The 12253-nt window shown below is 50.8% G+C and overlaps 1 protein-coding gene across 1 annotated transcript in view; it reads right to left on the bottom strand.

Moving 5' to 3' along the window:
• CACNA1H (calcium voltage-gated channel subunit alpha1 H) overlaps positions 1 to 12253 on the bottom strand; it is a 225580-nt gene that overhangs the window by 113811 nt on the left and 99516 nt on the right. Inside the window, exons 2-4 of the mRNA XM_050713773.1 lie at positions 6527 to 6638; positions 4680 to 4813; positions 22 to 119 (exon numbers count right to left, since the gene is read on the bottom strand). Coding sequence (XP_050569730.1) covers positions 22 to 119; positions 4680 to 4813; positions 6527 to 6638 — 344 coding nt within the window. The remainder of the gene's footprint in view (positions 1 to 21; positions 120 to 4679; positions 4814 to 6526; positions 6639 to 12253) is intronic.

The raw sequence follows: 12253 nt of genomic DNA, 5'->3' as shown, positions 1-12253 counted from the left end.
ACGGATGGAGGCGTTACTTACTTGGGACCCTGTTAATGGCTCGGAGCGGCCGGAGCACGCGGACGGTGCGGATCGCCGACAGGCTCACGTTGTGTCCGTCCAGGGAATACTCCATCATGCTGCGGGGAAAAAGGAGAGGCGTCAGGACGCGGGGGGCTCCGTGCCTGGGTGCTGGGGCTGCCTGGGGTCAGGGAGCAGCTCACACTGAGGGATACGGGCTAGCAGGGGTATTTCAGCCTCTGGAAGACTGCAAATCCCCCCACAAGCAGCATCGGTGCAGGGAGAGCTGGCGGGTGTGCTCCAGGCACAACAGTGAGCTGCAAAGGGCGGGGGGGGGGGGGGGGGGGGGGCGCACAGAAACTGGGGCTCCCCAATAGCTGCTGAGGTCCCGCAGGCACACATCTCGCCCTCCTGTTAGCTTATTGTGCATCCGCAGCCTTCCCGGGGAGACGCTGCACAGCTCCACGGCAATAAGATGCTTCTGCTCTTACACCCCCTGCTAGCACCCCGGCGCATCTTCACGCCAGCTTATCTATCCTCCTGTGACACAAGTGTGAATAACCAAGCCAACAAATGACATTAAAGTAGTGTGGTTTCCATTTTATTATTAAGAATAGGGAACATTTTCTTTTTCATGCTCCGTCTCCGTTTCACATAAACATTTCTCTCCCAGGCTGGGAAGGACGTTAAGTTTAGTCGGTTTTCTTGCTCTTTTATAGCAATGAGTGGCAAATGTGTGTAGTGTTGTTTTTTTAATGGGGTTATGGCTAGTTAGCATGGCTGTAATTACAATTTATGAGCTTGACTACAGGGAAGCACTTGTAAATATGTCACAGATCTCTCACCACGCCTGTTCAAATAACATAACAGCATCAAAAGCAACCCTGCAAGTAAGCTGTTGGATGCCATGGAGTAAGAGCTTTTCCTTATATAAATAAACAAACAGATATGGAAGGCGGAAGGCAAATAGGAGCAGAACTGCTCTCACTGGGAGCTGCAGAAGCTTCAGTGGAGAGATTTTCAGAATAAGCATCCTCCAGCCAGGACAGACCAAAATTATTATGTGCCATGAAGCAAAACCAGCCAAATTTGCTGGATTTCAGGCAACAGTGAAGCAGGGAAGAGGTTGGTTTAGGGCCAGCCTTGCTTGGGCACATCATTGCTTGGGTGCCCATGTTCTGGGTGCCCTTGCACTTTGCATTTGGTGCCTTGCCCTGCTCTGCAAAGTTTACCTGGGAGTTTCCAGGTTCTCTGACTTTTACTTCTCTGTTGTCTTGGCCTGCATCTTCTTGGTGTAACCCCACCATACCCCTGGTATGGCACCCAGGGGACTGCCTCTTAAGCCTTGCCTTGTCTTGCTGAGACCCTGCTTATTTTAAGCTGATTTAGTGATAACCTCCAGAGGTACTTTATTCTGAAGTAGCTAGCATGGCTTTACAAATCAAACCGACCTTAAAGCTTGTCCTGAGCCGAACATGGCAAACAGCTTTAAAACTCAGCATGGCACGAGAACAGGTTTTAAATCTGATGTGTGTTCATTACGCAGCCGGAGCAGAGCCGTGGGAAGCAGCATGGAGCTGCACAAAGGACCACCCAGCAGGAAAACCATCAGAAACGCCCGTTCACACCTGCACCATGGGGCTGGGGCCAGCACCAGGTGCCTGCTCTAAGCAGCCCTTGCACCAATAGATGTGCCATTGTTTGGGGTCCCTGCAATGAACGGTGCCGAAGCCTGAGTGTGCAGGCTGGCAGACAATTTATCGGGTGGCTGAGTAAGTGGATTTTAACTGATACAGTTTTTGAAGTACTAATAATATGTGAAAGGAGCATGGACTGCTCCAGTGGAAGCTGCTTTTGTGCTCCAGAGAGCCCATGCAGCCACGTGCATGTTGCAGGGCCAGCTCTTGAGGCCTCACTTGGAGTTTCAACAGGGCTGAAGAAAGATGAGTAGTCCAGGACACGGCCTAGGAAACAGGCCTTCTAACCCTACGTTTTCAGGCTTCCATGACACTCCATTTAGGATTTCAAAGCAAGTTGCCCACTGGTGCCTACAACACCCACCGAATCCAACGTGAATCATTTGATCGACTGTGGTGGGTTCCAGACTGGACCTGTTAAACGCAGTGAAACCACCTAAAGCCTTCAGGAAAAAGTCAAACATTTCCTTGGCACGGAGAAGCTTGGGGTCCTGTTCCTTTATCACACTTTTAACCCAAGGACACCCTAAAAATCCTCAGTGGAAACCTGCCGGAGCAGGAAATTTGGGGTATGCGGGGACTGGAGGTCGGGGCAGGCTGGCACTTGGTAGGCCCCACAGCCTCTGTGCTGGAGGCACATTGGAGGCACTGGAGGCACATTGGGGGCACTGGAGGCACACTGGAGGCACACTGAAGGCACTGGAGGCACAAGCCTTTGTGATGTCTCCTGCCACGAACAGCTTCCACTCCTTCAGCTGTCAAGTTAAAGACGTCCGAAGCATATCACATGAGCCCGCAGCGTCTCCAGGGACAGGATGCACAAGAAACCTCTCTGCTTTCAGCTCTCGTGGACAACATTTCTGATGCCTGGGAAACGCTTTCAGCTTGGCTGCTGGACAGACTGAGAGGTTGTAAGCTGCATTCGGTCTGAAATTTTCCAGGGTACATTTCTCAGGCGAGCAGAACTTGAAAGGGCTTTCAGTGCTGGAACAAACTTCAGACACAATCTGTTGCTAGAGGCAGAAGATGTGTTTATTTTGTAGTTTCCCTGCTTACCCTTCTTTCTCTTTGGTATACTTGCTAGTCAGCCAAATCAGCTTATTTAAGGAGACTGAATGGGACAAACAAAGCAGGCAGCACTGCGTATTACTTGTTTCCCTTCTTAACAGAAAAGCCTCATAATAACTGCATCACGTCCATCCACTTGCTGGGAAAAGAAACTTGGTAATTCTGGCTGTGAGCTCCCTGCAAAAACCACCTCCAGTTTTAGGATCAGGCACTGAGTTGAACGGTGGTGGTGGGCGAGGAGAAGACCCCCAGCCCATCACACAGCTCCTCCCTGCCCTCCATCACTGGCCACAGTTTCACAGGAATGGCCCAAGTAAACCCAAATCAGCTGGAGATGGCCCGGATCAGGCGCAGAAGGCGTCGTTCCACCTCTCCTCTTCAGCCTGAGTAACACCAGACAGGCAGCAGGGCTTCCCGTTGGGGTCTTGCGGTGTTTCTGCGGTATTCCTTCTTCTCAAACATATGCCAGCCACGGAGGGTAGGGAAACGGCCTGGAAAGCTTCCAGACTGACTCACCAGACACCTTCCCCCTCGCCCCAGGTCCTGCGTGAGCAGATCCCCGTGCCAAAACCTCGCTCTGAAGTGTGAGCAGAGGGCTCTGCCTTTCCTTCTGCCTGCACGTGCTCCTTTCTTCTCCTGCTCTGCTGTGATGATGTGTTTGATGATGCAGGATCCTCTGCTCGCCCACCAGGAGAGCCCATCCTGCAGGTGGGGACTGGTTAGGGACACCAGATTTCTGACCCCACACTTTGCCTTAGCCACAGCCCCCCTCTTCTGCTACTTCTGGCTTAAATGCTGCCGCAGCAGCTTTGGAAAGAAAAAAGTAATTAACAACAACTTTTGTTGTTCTTGCTGTTCTTTCCTAGGCTGCAGCCACGCACCGGTTCAATGTAAGCTCTGCTCGGGGAAGTCATGTTTTATTCAAGGCAGTAAGGCCATTCCTAGTTGTACGCCAGACACATCACATAGAGCAAAACAAAACTCCATAAAAGATTGCACATTACTAACGCAAGGGTAAAAATGCCCCCAACATATTACAGGAATGTTCTAATTAACCCCAGGCTGGTCATTGTAAACCCAGGAATTCAGAAATAAGGCAGAGCTCTGTAATTAAAGCAGTCTATCCCTTCCTAGGGTACACTAAGCAGGTAAGAGAGCCTGGAGATTCTAAAACCCATTTATTTATAGAAGAAAGTTTTAGACTTGCCAAGTTTTCAGTACACTCGTTTATGGGTGTGAATGAGCTGATGTCAAAAGCAGCCAGATCCTCCTTGGGTGATTCCGCAAATAAATTATTTCTATTTATTAACACATCCTACACAAATAAGCAGCTGTGGGAGACGGTATTAAAATGTAAACCAACAGAAGTTTACAGGAGACGTGCATGTGCTTGTAATTTGGGAGGATCAGCAACAGCAGCTGCTGGTCAGCTTCTGGAGAGCTCCTTGCACTGGGATTTCAAGCTTCTGAACCTGATTTTTGGGCTGGATTCTCCCTGTTTGGCTAATTTCTGCCCCTCTGCCTCACTCTAAGGGTGCCACAGAGCAGGAGGGGGCTGAACCGCTGTGTGCTTTTCCCATCCCCTCACGGGAGGCAGCCTTAATGGTGGGCACTGGGACCTACTGGCCACTGCAAGGACTAGGTCAGCACACACTTGGTTTGACGGATGACACTGGCCAAAGGATCACTGCTGGAAACCCAATGGCTTTTGCCCTGACATTGACACCCCACTCTGTAACCCAGTGTGGTTGCCAGAGGTTGAACCAAATGAGACTTAGGAGACTTTGCCTTGGCTGCAGCTTGGCAGCTTTCACCAGACATTACGCAAACCAGCCAGAACAACCTCCAGATTTGGTTCTCCGGGGTTTTCTGGCTTTTACCACAAAGGGAAGTTTGTGAGGTTTTGTTACTGACCCCGCCATCACGATGAAGAAGTCCAGGCGATTCCACGTGTCTCCAAGGTAACACTTCTGCCCGAAGATCCCCAGAGCCACCATCTTGATGACCATCTCCACCGCAAAGAAAGCGAAAATGAAGTCGTCAAATGCCTGGAGACCAGTAAAAGATTATTACAGTGAGTTCTGCTGGGCTCTCTTATCAAAGAAAGGGAAAGCAGAGACACGAGCATGAGACAGAGGCTGCAAGGCCAGGCAGTAGGACCAAAGTGCCATCTGCTGAGCTCAGAAATAAGCCCTGCAATACCTCAGGGGTGATGGCAAGCCCCGAGTGTAGCTCCTGGGTTGGTTCACTGCCTGGGAAGCATTAGCAGCTTCTGTTAAACTATTGACAAAGACAGGAGAACATCGCCATCATACAGGCTGGGCGTTTTTCTTGGCATTCAAAGCTTCTGCAATTCAGCATCAGCTCGTGGTTGGGTTTGGGAGGTCTCAGCAACTTGCAGTGGAAGCTGAGTTTCCAGGCGGGGCAGCTCAGAACTCCTAGAAGGAATTTGTCCCATCTAACACAGGGGATGTGCTTCACCTGTGATGGTTTCCTGAACTCCAGAAGGGACCAGGCTCCTACCCAGGGACCCCGACACAGCTGGGAGTGACTGTGGGCACCAGGCAGAGGCTGCAGCAGTGACTACAAAGGCACTTCTGCTGCACACAGGGAACGACTCTAGCCGATGGCTTTGTCGACCAACCTATCCCTCGATAAATTACACTGAAGTTTTGGTCTGTTATTTCAGTTCATTTAATAACTGGCATCCAAATGCCTGCACAAAGGAGTTCATGTTTGTTCTGCTCGTCCAGGTGGGATTCCCTTTGTCTGCACGGGCATTTTGGCAGGGATGTGCATCCTCCAAAGTCCCACGTGGGTAAATACAGGCAGATAAATGGCAGGCAGGAGGGTCTCCTGCTGCCTGCAGTGTGACATGTCCTGCTGAAGGAACTGGACAAGCCACCTCTGGGTGCTGCTTCACACCAACCCTCAGCCTGACCCTGAGATAAACCCTAAGGTGGATGTTTCCTGTGGCAACAGTTACCCAAAATTTATCTTATTCCATAACAAATGCCTAGTGGCTTCTCAATTCATCTGGTTTACTTGGCTCTGCAATTAAGAGATCCTCTTTTAAGGCTGAAAGAGTGTTTGATGACAAACTCTGCTATTCCTGGCGGCAGCAGACAGCTCTGGACCAACCTCTGAAAGGGGCAGGAGGTGTTGCTTAGAAGGATCCCACGGGCCTCCCTGTACTGCTCAGACACCGAAAAGGAATTAAAGCAGCAGGTACACGAGGGACTCGGATGCACCGGGCGCGTTACAGCACCGCATTTCGGCAGTGCCAGCCTCGGCTGGTGGCACGAGCAGCTGCTTCCAAGCCTGCGAGCCGAGCTGCTGCGGGCAGCCCCGCGCCAAGGTGCAGCCCACGCAGCAGATGCTGCCGGGACGCGCTTCCAAAACCAATCCTGCGGGCATATGGCAGTGAGGGGATGGCCAGGACGCGGGGAGGGATGAAGCGAGAACCGAGATGCCCCACAGCAGCCTGGGCACGAGGGCCTGCAAGCTCAGATGGGTATGCATTTCCCAAAGGCCAGGTATCCTGGCACTTGGCAATGCTGTGCTCAAGCAGGTGGGCACAGGCCCACGCTGTGCTTTTTTATTCATGAAGAAAGGACTGATGTGGCCAAGTCCCCAGTGCCACATCGCCCAGGCTGTGCTGCAGCGAGCCAAGAGGTGCCGGCAGTGATGTGGCTGGGGTGGGAACAGCAGCAAGGGGGTCCCCGCGGCACCGGCCATGCTGGAATGAGAGCTCAGCTTACCTCCAGGATGGTGCAGCGCTCCGACTGGCACTCCACGTCCTCGCAGGGCTGGAACATGCCCAGGGTGACGCAGTTCAGGAGGATGACCAGCATGCTGACGTGCTCGAACCAGGTGAGAGGAGGGCGTTAAGGAGAGCACACGATGCTTCAGGGGGCAGCGGGAAGGGGGAAGTCAGGGCACCACACGGTTTACATGTCAAAAACCTTTCACTTCTCACACAAGCTAAAAAGAAAACACTTCCAAACATCCCAGATTTGCTACAGTTTGAAGTTTTTGGCAATTGAGGAAAGGGCCTTGGAAAGGCATTCCTGTTGAGATGAAGGGACAAAGGATGTCTCTCATTTCCTCCACAGCAGCGAAGTCAGAGAAGCCCAGTGAGGCACCAGGCCACGTTTTCCATCTGAAGCACCCCCATCCTCTTCGCTATTTTGTGCATGCCACAGGGCAGCAAAGAGCACAGCCCCCTCTGTCCTCCTCCCACAGCAAATTTCACCTCCAGATCTCAAATGGTTTTACCACTGAATCACCCAAAATGTCTGCTAGCATTACCTCTGTCATTGCCAAGCTAAAGAAAGCAAGACAAAGAGAAATGAGTGAATTCAGGCACCAGCACCAGCAGAAAACAGGCTCGCAACTTGTTCCTTACTCCAACCTTGCTCTTTGTTTCCATCCCAAGACAAAGGGATGGGTGCTCAACGCTGCCTGTCTCCTTCCTGCATCAGTGCCCAGCCTCAAGATGCTGCAGAGTTCAACTTAGCTCCGCATTACGAAGGATGTAAGTAAAACAAAGCCAGCACGACCAACATAAGCTGCAGGGACAGCCACGAAGACATGCTGCAATCCCAGATGCAGACAGGCTGCACAGCACAGACCGAGAAAGGCAAGAAAAGGTTTCAAGGCTGGATGTACCCGCAGTCACCAAAAAAAAGAAGGCTGTATTGCCTTACAGGACCCACCAGTGCTCAACTGCACTGACATTAATAGTTTCTGTGTAGTAAGTGGTGATTTGCATCAGCACAAAATAGGCCCAGAGCTTATGATTACTGCTGCTGCCATGACTATTAAAAATAATTAAAAAAAATTGGGGGGAACTAAACAGGAGTTTCACAAATTAAGAATGAATGAGAGAACTGTTCTTGGGGAAATAACTGGAAACATCTGTGTATGAACAAACCTTTATGCTTTCAAACACACAAGCGTATGTGAACAAAGGCTCACGGAGAAAGAAGGACATTGTCTTATTTCTGATAACAAACAAACAAAAAAACCTACTTTGGAAACCCAAACAAAACAAAACAAAAAACCCACCCTACCTTATTTACCCTTGCTGCTTTCACAGCATGACAGGATGGTTTAGATTGGAAGACACCTCTGGAGGTCATCTGGTCCACCCCTGCTTTCAGGAGTACTTTACCTACCTATGCCCTCCTGCATTGGCTTCAGCAAGAGGCACTCAAAGGCAGCAGAGCACGAGAGAGAGGAAGATTTCACTGCCTGGTCCACCACTTTCTGTTTCAGAGAGGGGTTAATTGGAAAATTCAGAGCCAGGAGCCCCTTGGAGCCCATGCTGGGGACCAGACAAGTCATACTCGGAAACCCACTTGTCTGCAGTGGAAATGCATGGGATAAACTGAACAACCAACTGAACAAATAAATAAAAACCCAGGTTCCCCTGGCGGTGACGCAGAAGGAGCTGGAGGAGGTGAAGCCCCTGGCCACAGACCCAGTGGACTTGTGTGCTGCTGAAATGCCAGCCTCAGCTCGTTTTCATTTCTCCCTCCCTTCAGCGACTTCCTCCTGATTTTTGACATTTTTAGGGGCTGTCTGGCTCTCCTTCCCTTTCAACTAATTAGAAGCAGAGTGGTAATCCTGCTCCACAGAGAAAACAGCCCACGTCAGACCCAAACAAAACCTAACCCCTGGCCACATCCTCCTTATAATATTTGCATTGCTTGATGGGATTCATGTGGAACTCCCTGTAAACACGGCTCCTGGACTATTCCCAGGGTGCCTGCAATTGCATTCATTTCACTTATTATACTTGGGGATTTTTTTTCCCTCTAAAGCAAAAAAAAAAAAAAAAAGCCAACACAGAAAAGCGTGTGGATATTGAACTGCTAACAACAAAAAAAAAAAGGTGTAACTGTGCTGATGGATTAGGTCTGCTTCTCCCGGAGGAGAGGTGCGTGTTGACCATGTACTTGTTTGGCTTTAACCCTGATCCTCCACTGCTGTGGCACTGGGGAAAGCATTGCAGCTCATACAACCCGGACTTCTCCCCACTGCAAGGGCAAACGAGGCTTTTGAATCCCCCTTCCGCCGAGGGTTCCTTGCTCCGTTGCTGTTCTCAGTCCTGCTCTCTGCCACCCCAGCCCTTGTTTCTAGCAGAACCAAACAAGAATTAGATTTTGTTTCCCATTAGAAAACACTGATTTGTCAGAAGTGAATCATTGGAGAGGACCAGCTTCGACAGTGACGTTCGATCAGCGTGGACATTTGAAGATACAACAAGGAAAAGCCTGTCCCCAGCAAGGCAGAGGCATGCTGGTGCCAAAGGGAGACCTCAGGAGAGCAGGCAGCCTGTCTGCTGCTCAGATCTTTCTCATCCTGATGCCAAATCACAAACACTTTAAAAAGAATATAGTCAGAAAATCTGCCTGCCATTTGGATCCAGCATCTGTTCCTGAGCTTTGATTTCAGAGGATCAGCTGAAACCTAAAGCTGGAGATACTTGCGAAGCAGAGCCCCTGTCCTGCTGAGCCACCCAGGACCCAAGGTGCCTTTGTTCAGGTGCTCTGCTCACCACAGCCCTGAAAACTTCTTTCTTTCTTCTAAATTACCTAACTGTGGTTTTACCTTGCTGTGTGTAAATAATCACCTGCACGAGAACTGTCACTGGAGCTGAAACAAGAGCCCTGATTCCATAAAGACAGGAACGCCACTGTCACCAGCCCGTCTAACACCAAAGCTGAATTCGGTGTCTTTCAGGAAGCCAGAAGAGTTGTTTCAATTTTCTGAAGGAAAAAAGAAAGGCTCTCGCACTTCTCCGTGGTCACAGATGTTTAGAGGCTGTCGGAGCTGCCAGGCAAGGTCAGCCACAGCCGCACGATGGAAAAGAGACATAAGAAAACTTGTTCTGCCTTTGAAGAAAAGTCTGAAAAAGCAGAAGGAAATGCAGTGTGGGAACAGCTCTGCTTTAGTTGGAGAACGGAGCAGAAGAGGGAGGAGGAAGCCCCCGCTCCTGGCTTGCATGCTTCCCAGGATGCTTCCCCGGTCCCTGCTCCCCGTCCCTTCCCGAGGTGCTGGGGCTGGAGGTGCTGAGCCAAAGGGTCCTGCCTGCTCCCCAGCCCGCCTCCTCCTCCTGTGGCTCCTATAAAGGCTTTAAGCCCCTGCCCTATTTATTTTCATATCAGATTAATGACGGTGATCTGCTCCCTGATTCAAAAGCAGGATTACCCTGAGTGCTCTGCCCTGACGGACTAATCCTCCCTCCACCGCACAGATATTCGAGGCAACTTCAGTTCAGTCCCCAGTTCCTTGCTGCTGGCTCTGAAGCTGTGCTTTAAGCCCTTGGTGACCACTTTCCCCAAGCCCCCCCTGAAGCCACCCCACCTCCGGGAGGCCCCGGAGCCCACCTCAGAGGTGGTGCTGCTCTGCAGGGTGGGACTGCACTGGGTGCCTCTGCACAGCATCCTCTGGGGCCAATTCAGAATGCCCAGCAAGCAAGAAAAGTCCCATTATTCTGATAATGACAGGAAAATGCTCAGAAGAGAAAAATGGGGAGGGAAAAGGTGAAAAAAGTCTGACTCTTGTGCCAGTGCGAATAGCAAAGACCTGGATGAAAACAGAAGTCCCACAGCACAGAAAGGCCTCCTGGGTGACACCCAATGTTTCTGCCTTTGCTGCAGATTCCAAGGTGATGGCACCTAAAATATCCGGGCCAAGCTCAAATCCCCTTTGGGATTTGTTCAAATCGAACGCCCTTTGGGCAGGCGGCTGCAGTGCCCGGGGGCTGCTCTGTGCTGCGGGGTCGAAGCAGTCTCTTGTGCCAAAATCCAGCCTTGAGTTTAGAAGTGGCAATGCAGAAATGGGATCCTGCCTTCAAAGTCTGTTGGTAGCACCTGCTGCTGGCACAAGCTCTGGTGCTGATGCTCTCTGGCAGATTTTCACAGGGTTTTATGAAATTCACCTCCAGGGAAGACCAGCGGCTTGAGGATGAAGGTTGCTGGTTGCCAGAAGAGGCCCCAGCATGGCCAAGATCCTCTGCCATGCCAGTATAGATGGTCTTTACTAGATCATCCTTACCAACTACACTTGACTTGATCTAAAAAGAGAGGTGGGAATTACAATGGATGTTGATGCAGGCACTCAAGACAGTTTGAGTATTTGCAGCAGCAAAACCGAACTGAAGGAGCCCAGAGCAAAGAGCTGGGCCAGTCACTGGCACCACATCACCTAGCCCCTGGTATTAATGCCAGAGCATGTGTGAGGAATAGGCAAACCAAAATAAAACCACACGGGAGCTGTGCACGTGTCCTGCCCCAGCACCTCCTGCCTTTGACCGCAGCCTTGCAGCAGGGCTCGAGCAGGCTCACCCGGCACGGAGGCAGCTGCACAGCAAGACTCGCTCGTCTCCTAAGAATATTGCCAATTAGTTAAGGAATCCAGCTAGCAAACACAGAAACACTTTTTTTGTTTTGGTCTTTAAAACAGCTCTCTGCTGGTGCAGAGCGGAACGGGACATCAGAGCCGCTTTGCACCTCACAAAAGGCAGCCTGAGGTGGCACGGCATTTTATAGTGGGGCACGAACAAGTTGCCTTAATCCAGTAAGAGTTACCTGAGAAAAAGTTTGTACTTGGCCTCTGATTTAACATGTCTTCCCCTCTCTCTTCGTAATGCACTTTGCAGACCTGCCCGCACGAGCTCGTCACAAGGACGAAACGCAGCTGGAGAACTTCAGCACCCAGGCATCCAGGGCTGACCCTCTCATCTCACTTTACAAGAGCCTTAATTCCACCGAGCTTATGGCAGCAGCACGAAGCTAAGCAGGCGCAGAAATAAGCCGTGTCTTTCCCGAGCATTGCACTCGTTCAGCTCAGCCAGCTTAGCCATGGACTGAATTCAACTGAAGCCCAGCCCCAGCCGGGCCGGTCGGCTCCAGCTCCTCCGGAGACGGTTTGTGCTATTTCACACCACGGCGTGGAAGGTTGCAGGCAGAAGAAAAGAATGAGTCTACTTCATCGAAAAACCCAAATGCAATCCCGGCCTCCCCCAGCTCCTTCCCCCCGTAAACCTCTGGTTCTTGGCACAGGCAGAAACGTGAAATGAGCTCAGTGATGCAGCTCGGATCTCCGCTTCGTGCACGTCAGCCAGCAAAACCATGTGGATAGTTCCTGTTTCTGGAAGACTTCAAGATGCTTACACATTTGCGCAATGTTATATGGGGATTTCTTGGCCTGCAGGTGAAAGTCTAATATTTTCTTTAAAAATTTGAAGGCCTTAACTACAAAAATGAAAGACTTGAAAAGAAACTGCTAGTCTTGCTAGAAAGCAAGGTTTTCAATGCCCAGTTTAAAGCTGCGCAGGTTCACAGTGGATTGCCATGCCTGCAGTTCTGGTTTGTATCCCATTGCCTTTGCATCAGGTGTTTCTCCTCTCCATGTAACGAGCACCGACAAATGCAGAGGAGCGGGCACGGGGAGGGCTCAGACATCTCCTAACGCGC

The sequence above is a fragment of the Cygnus atratus genome, chromosome 15, assembly GCF_013377495.2.
Source record: "Cygnus atratus isolate AKBS03 ecotype Queensland, Australia chromosome 15, CAtr_DNAZoo_HiC_assembly, whole genome shotgun sequence".
NCBI classification, from domain to species: domain Eukaryota; kingdom Metazoa; phylum Chordata; class Aves; order Anseriformes; family Anatidae; genus Cygnus; species Cygnus atratus.
The sequence above is the reverse complement of the archived record's forward strand: the minus strand, read 5'-3'. Positions and strand labels throughout refer to the sequence as shown.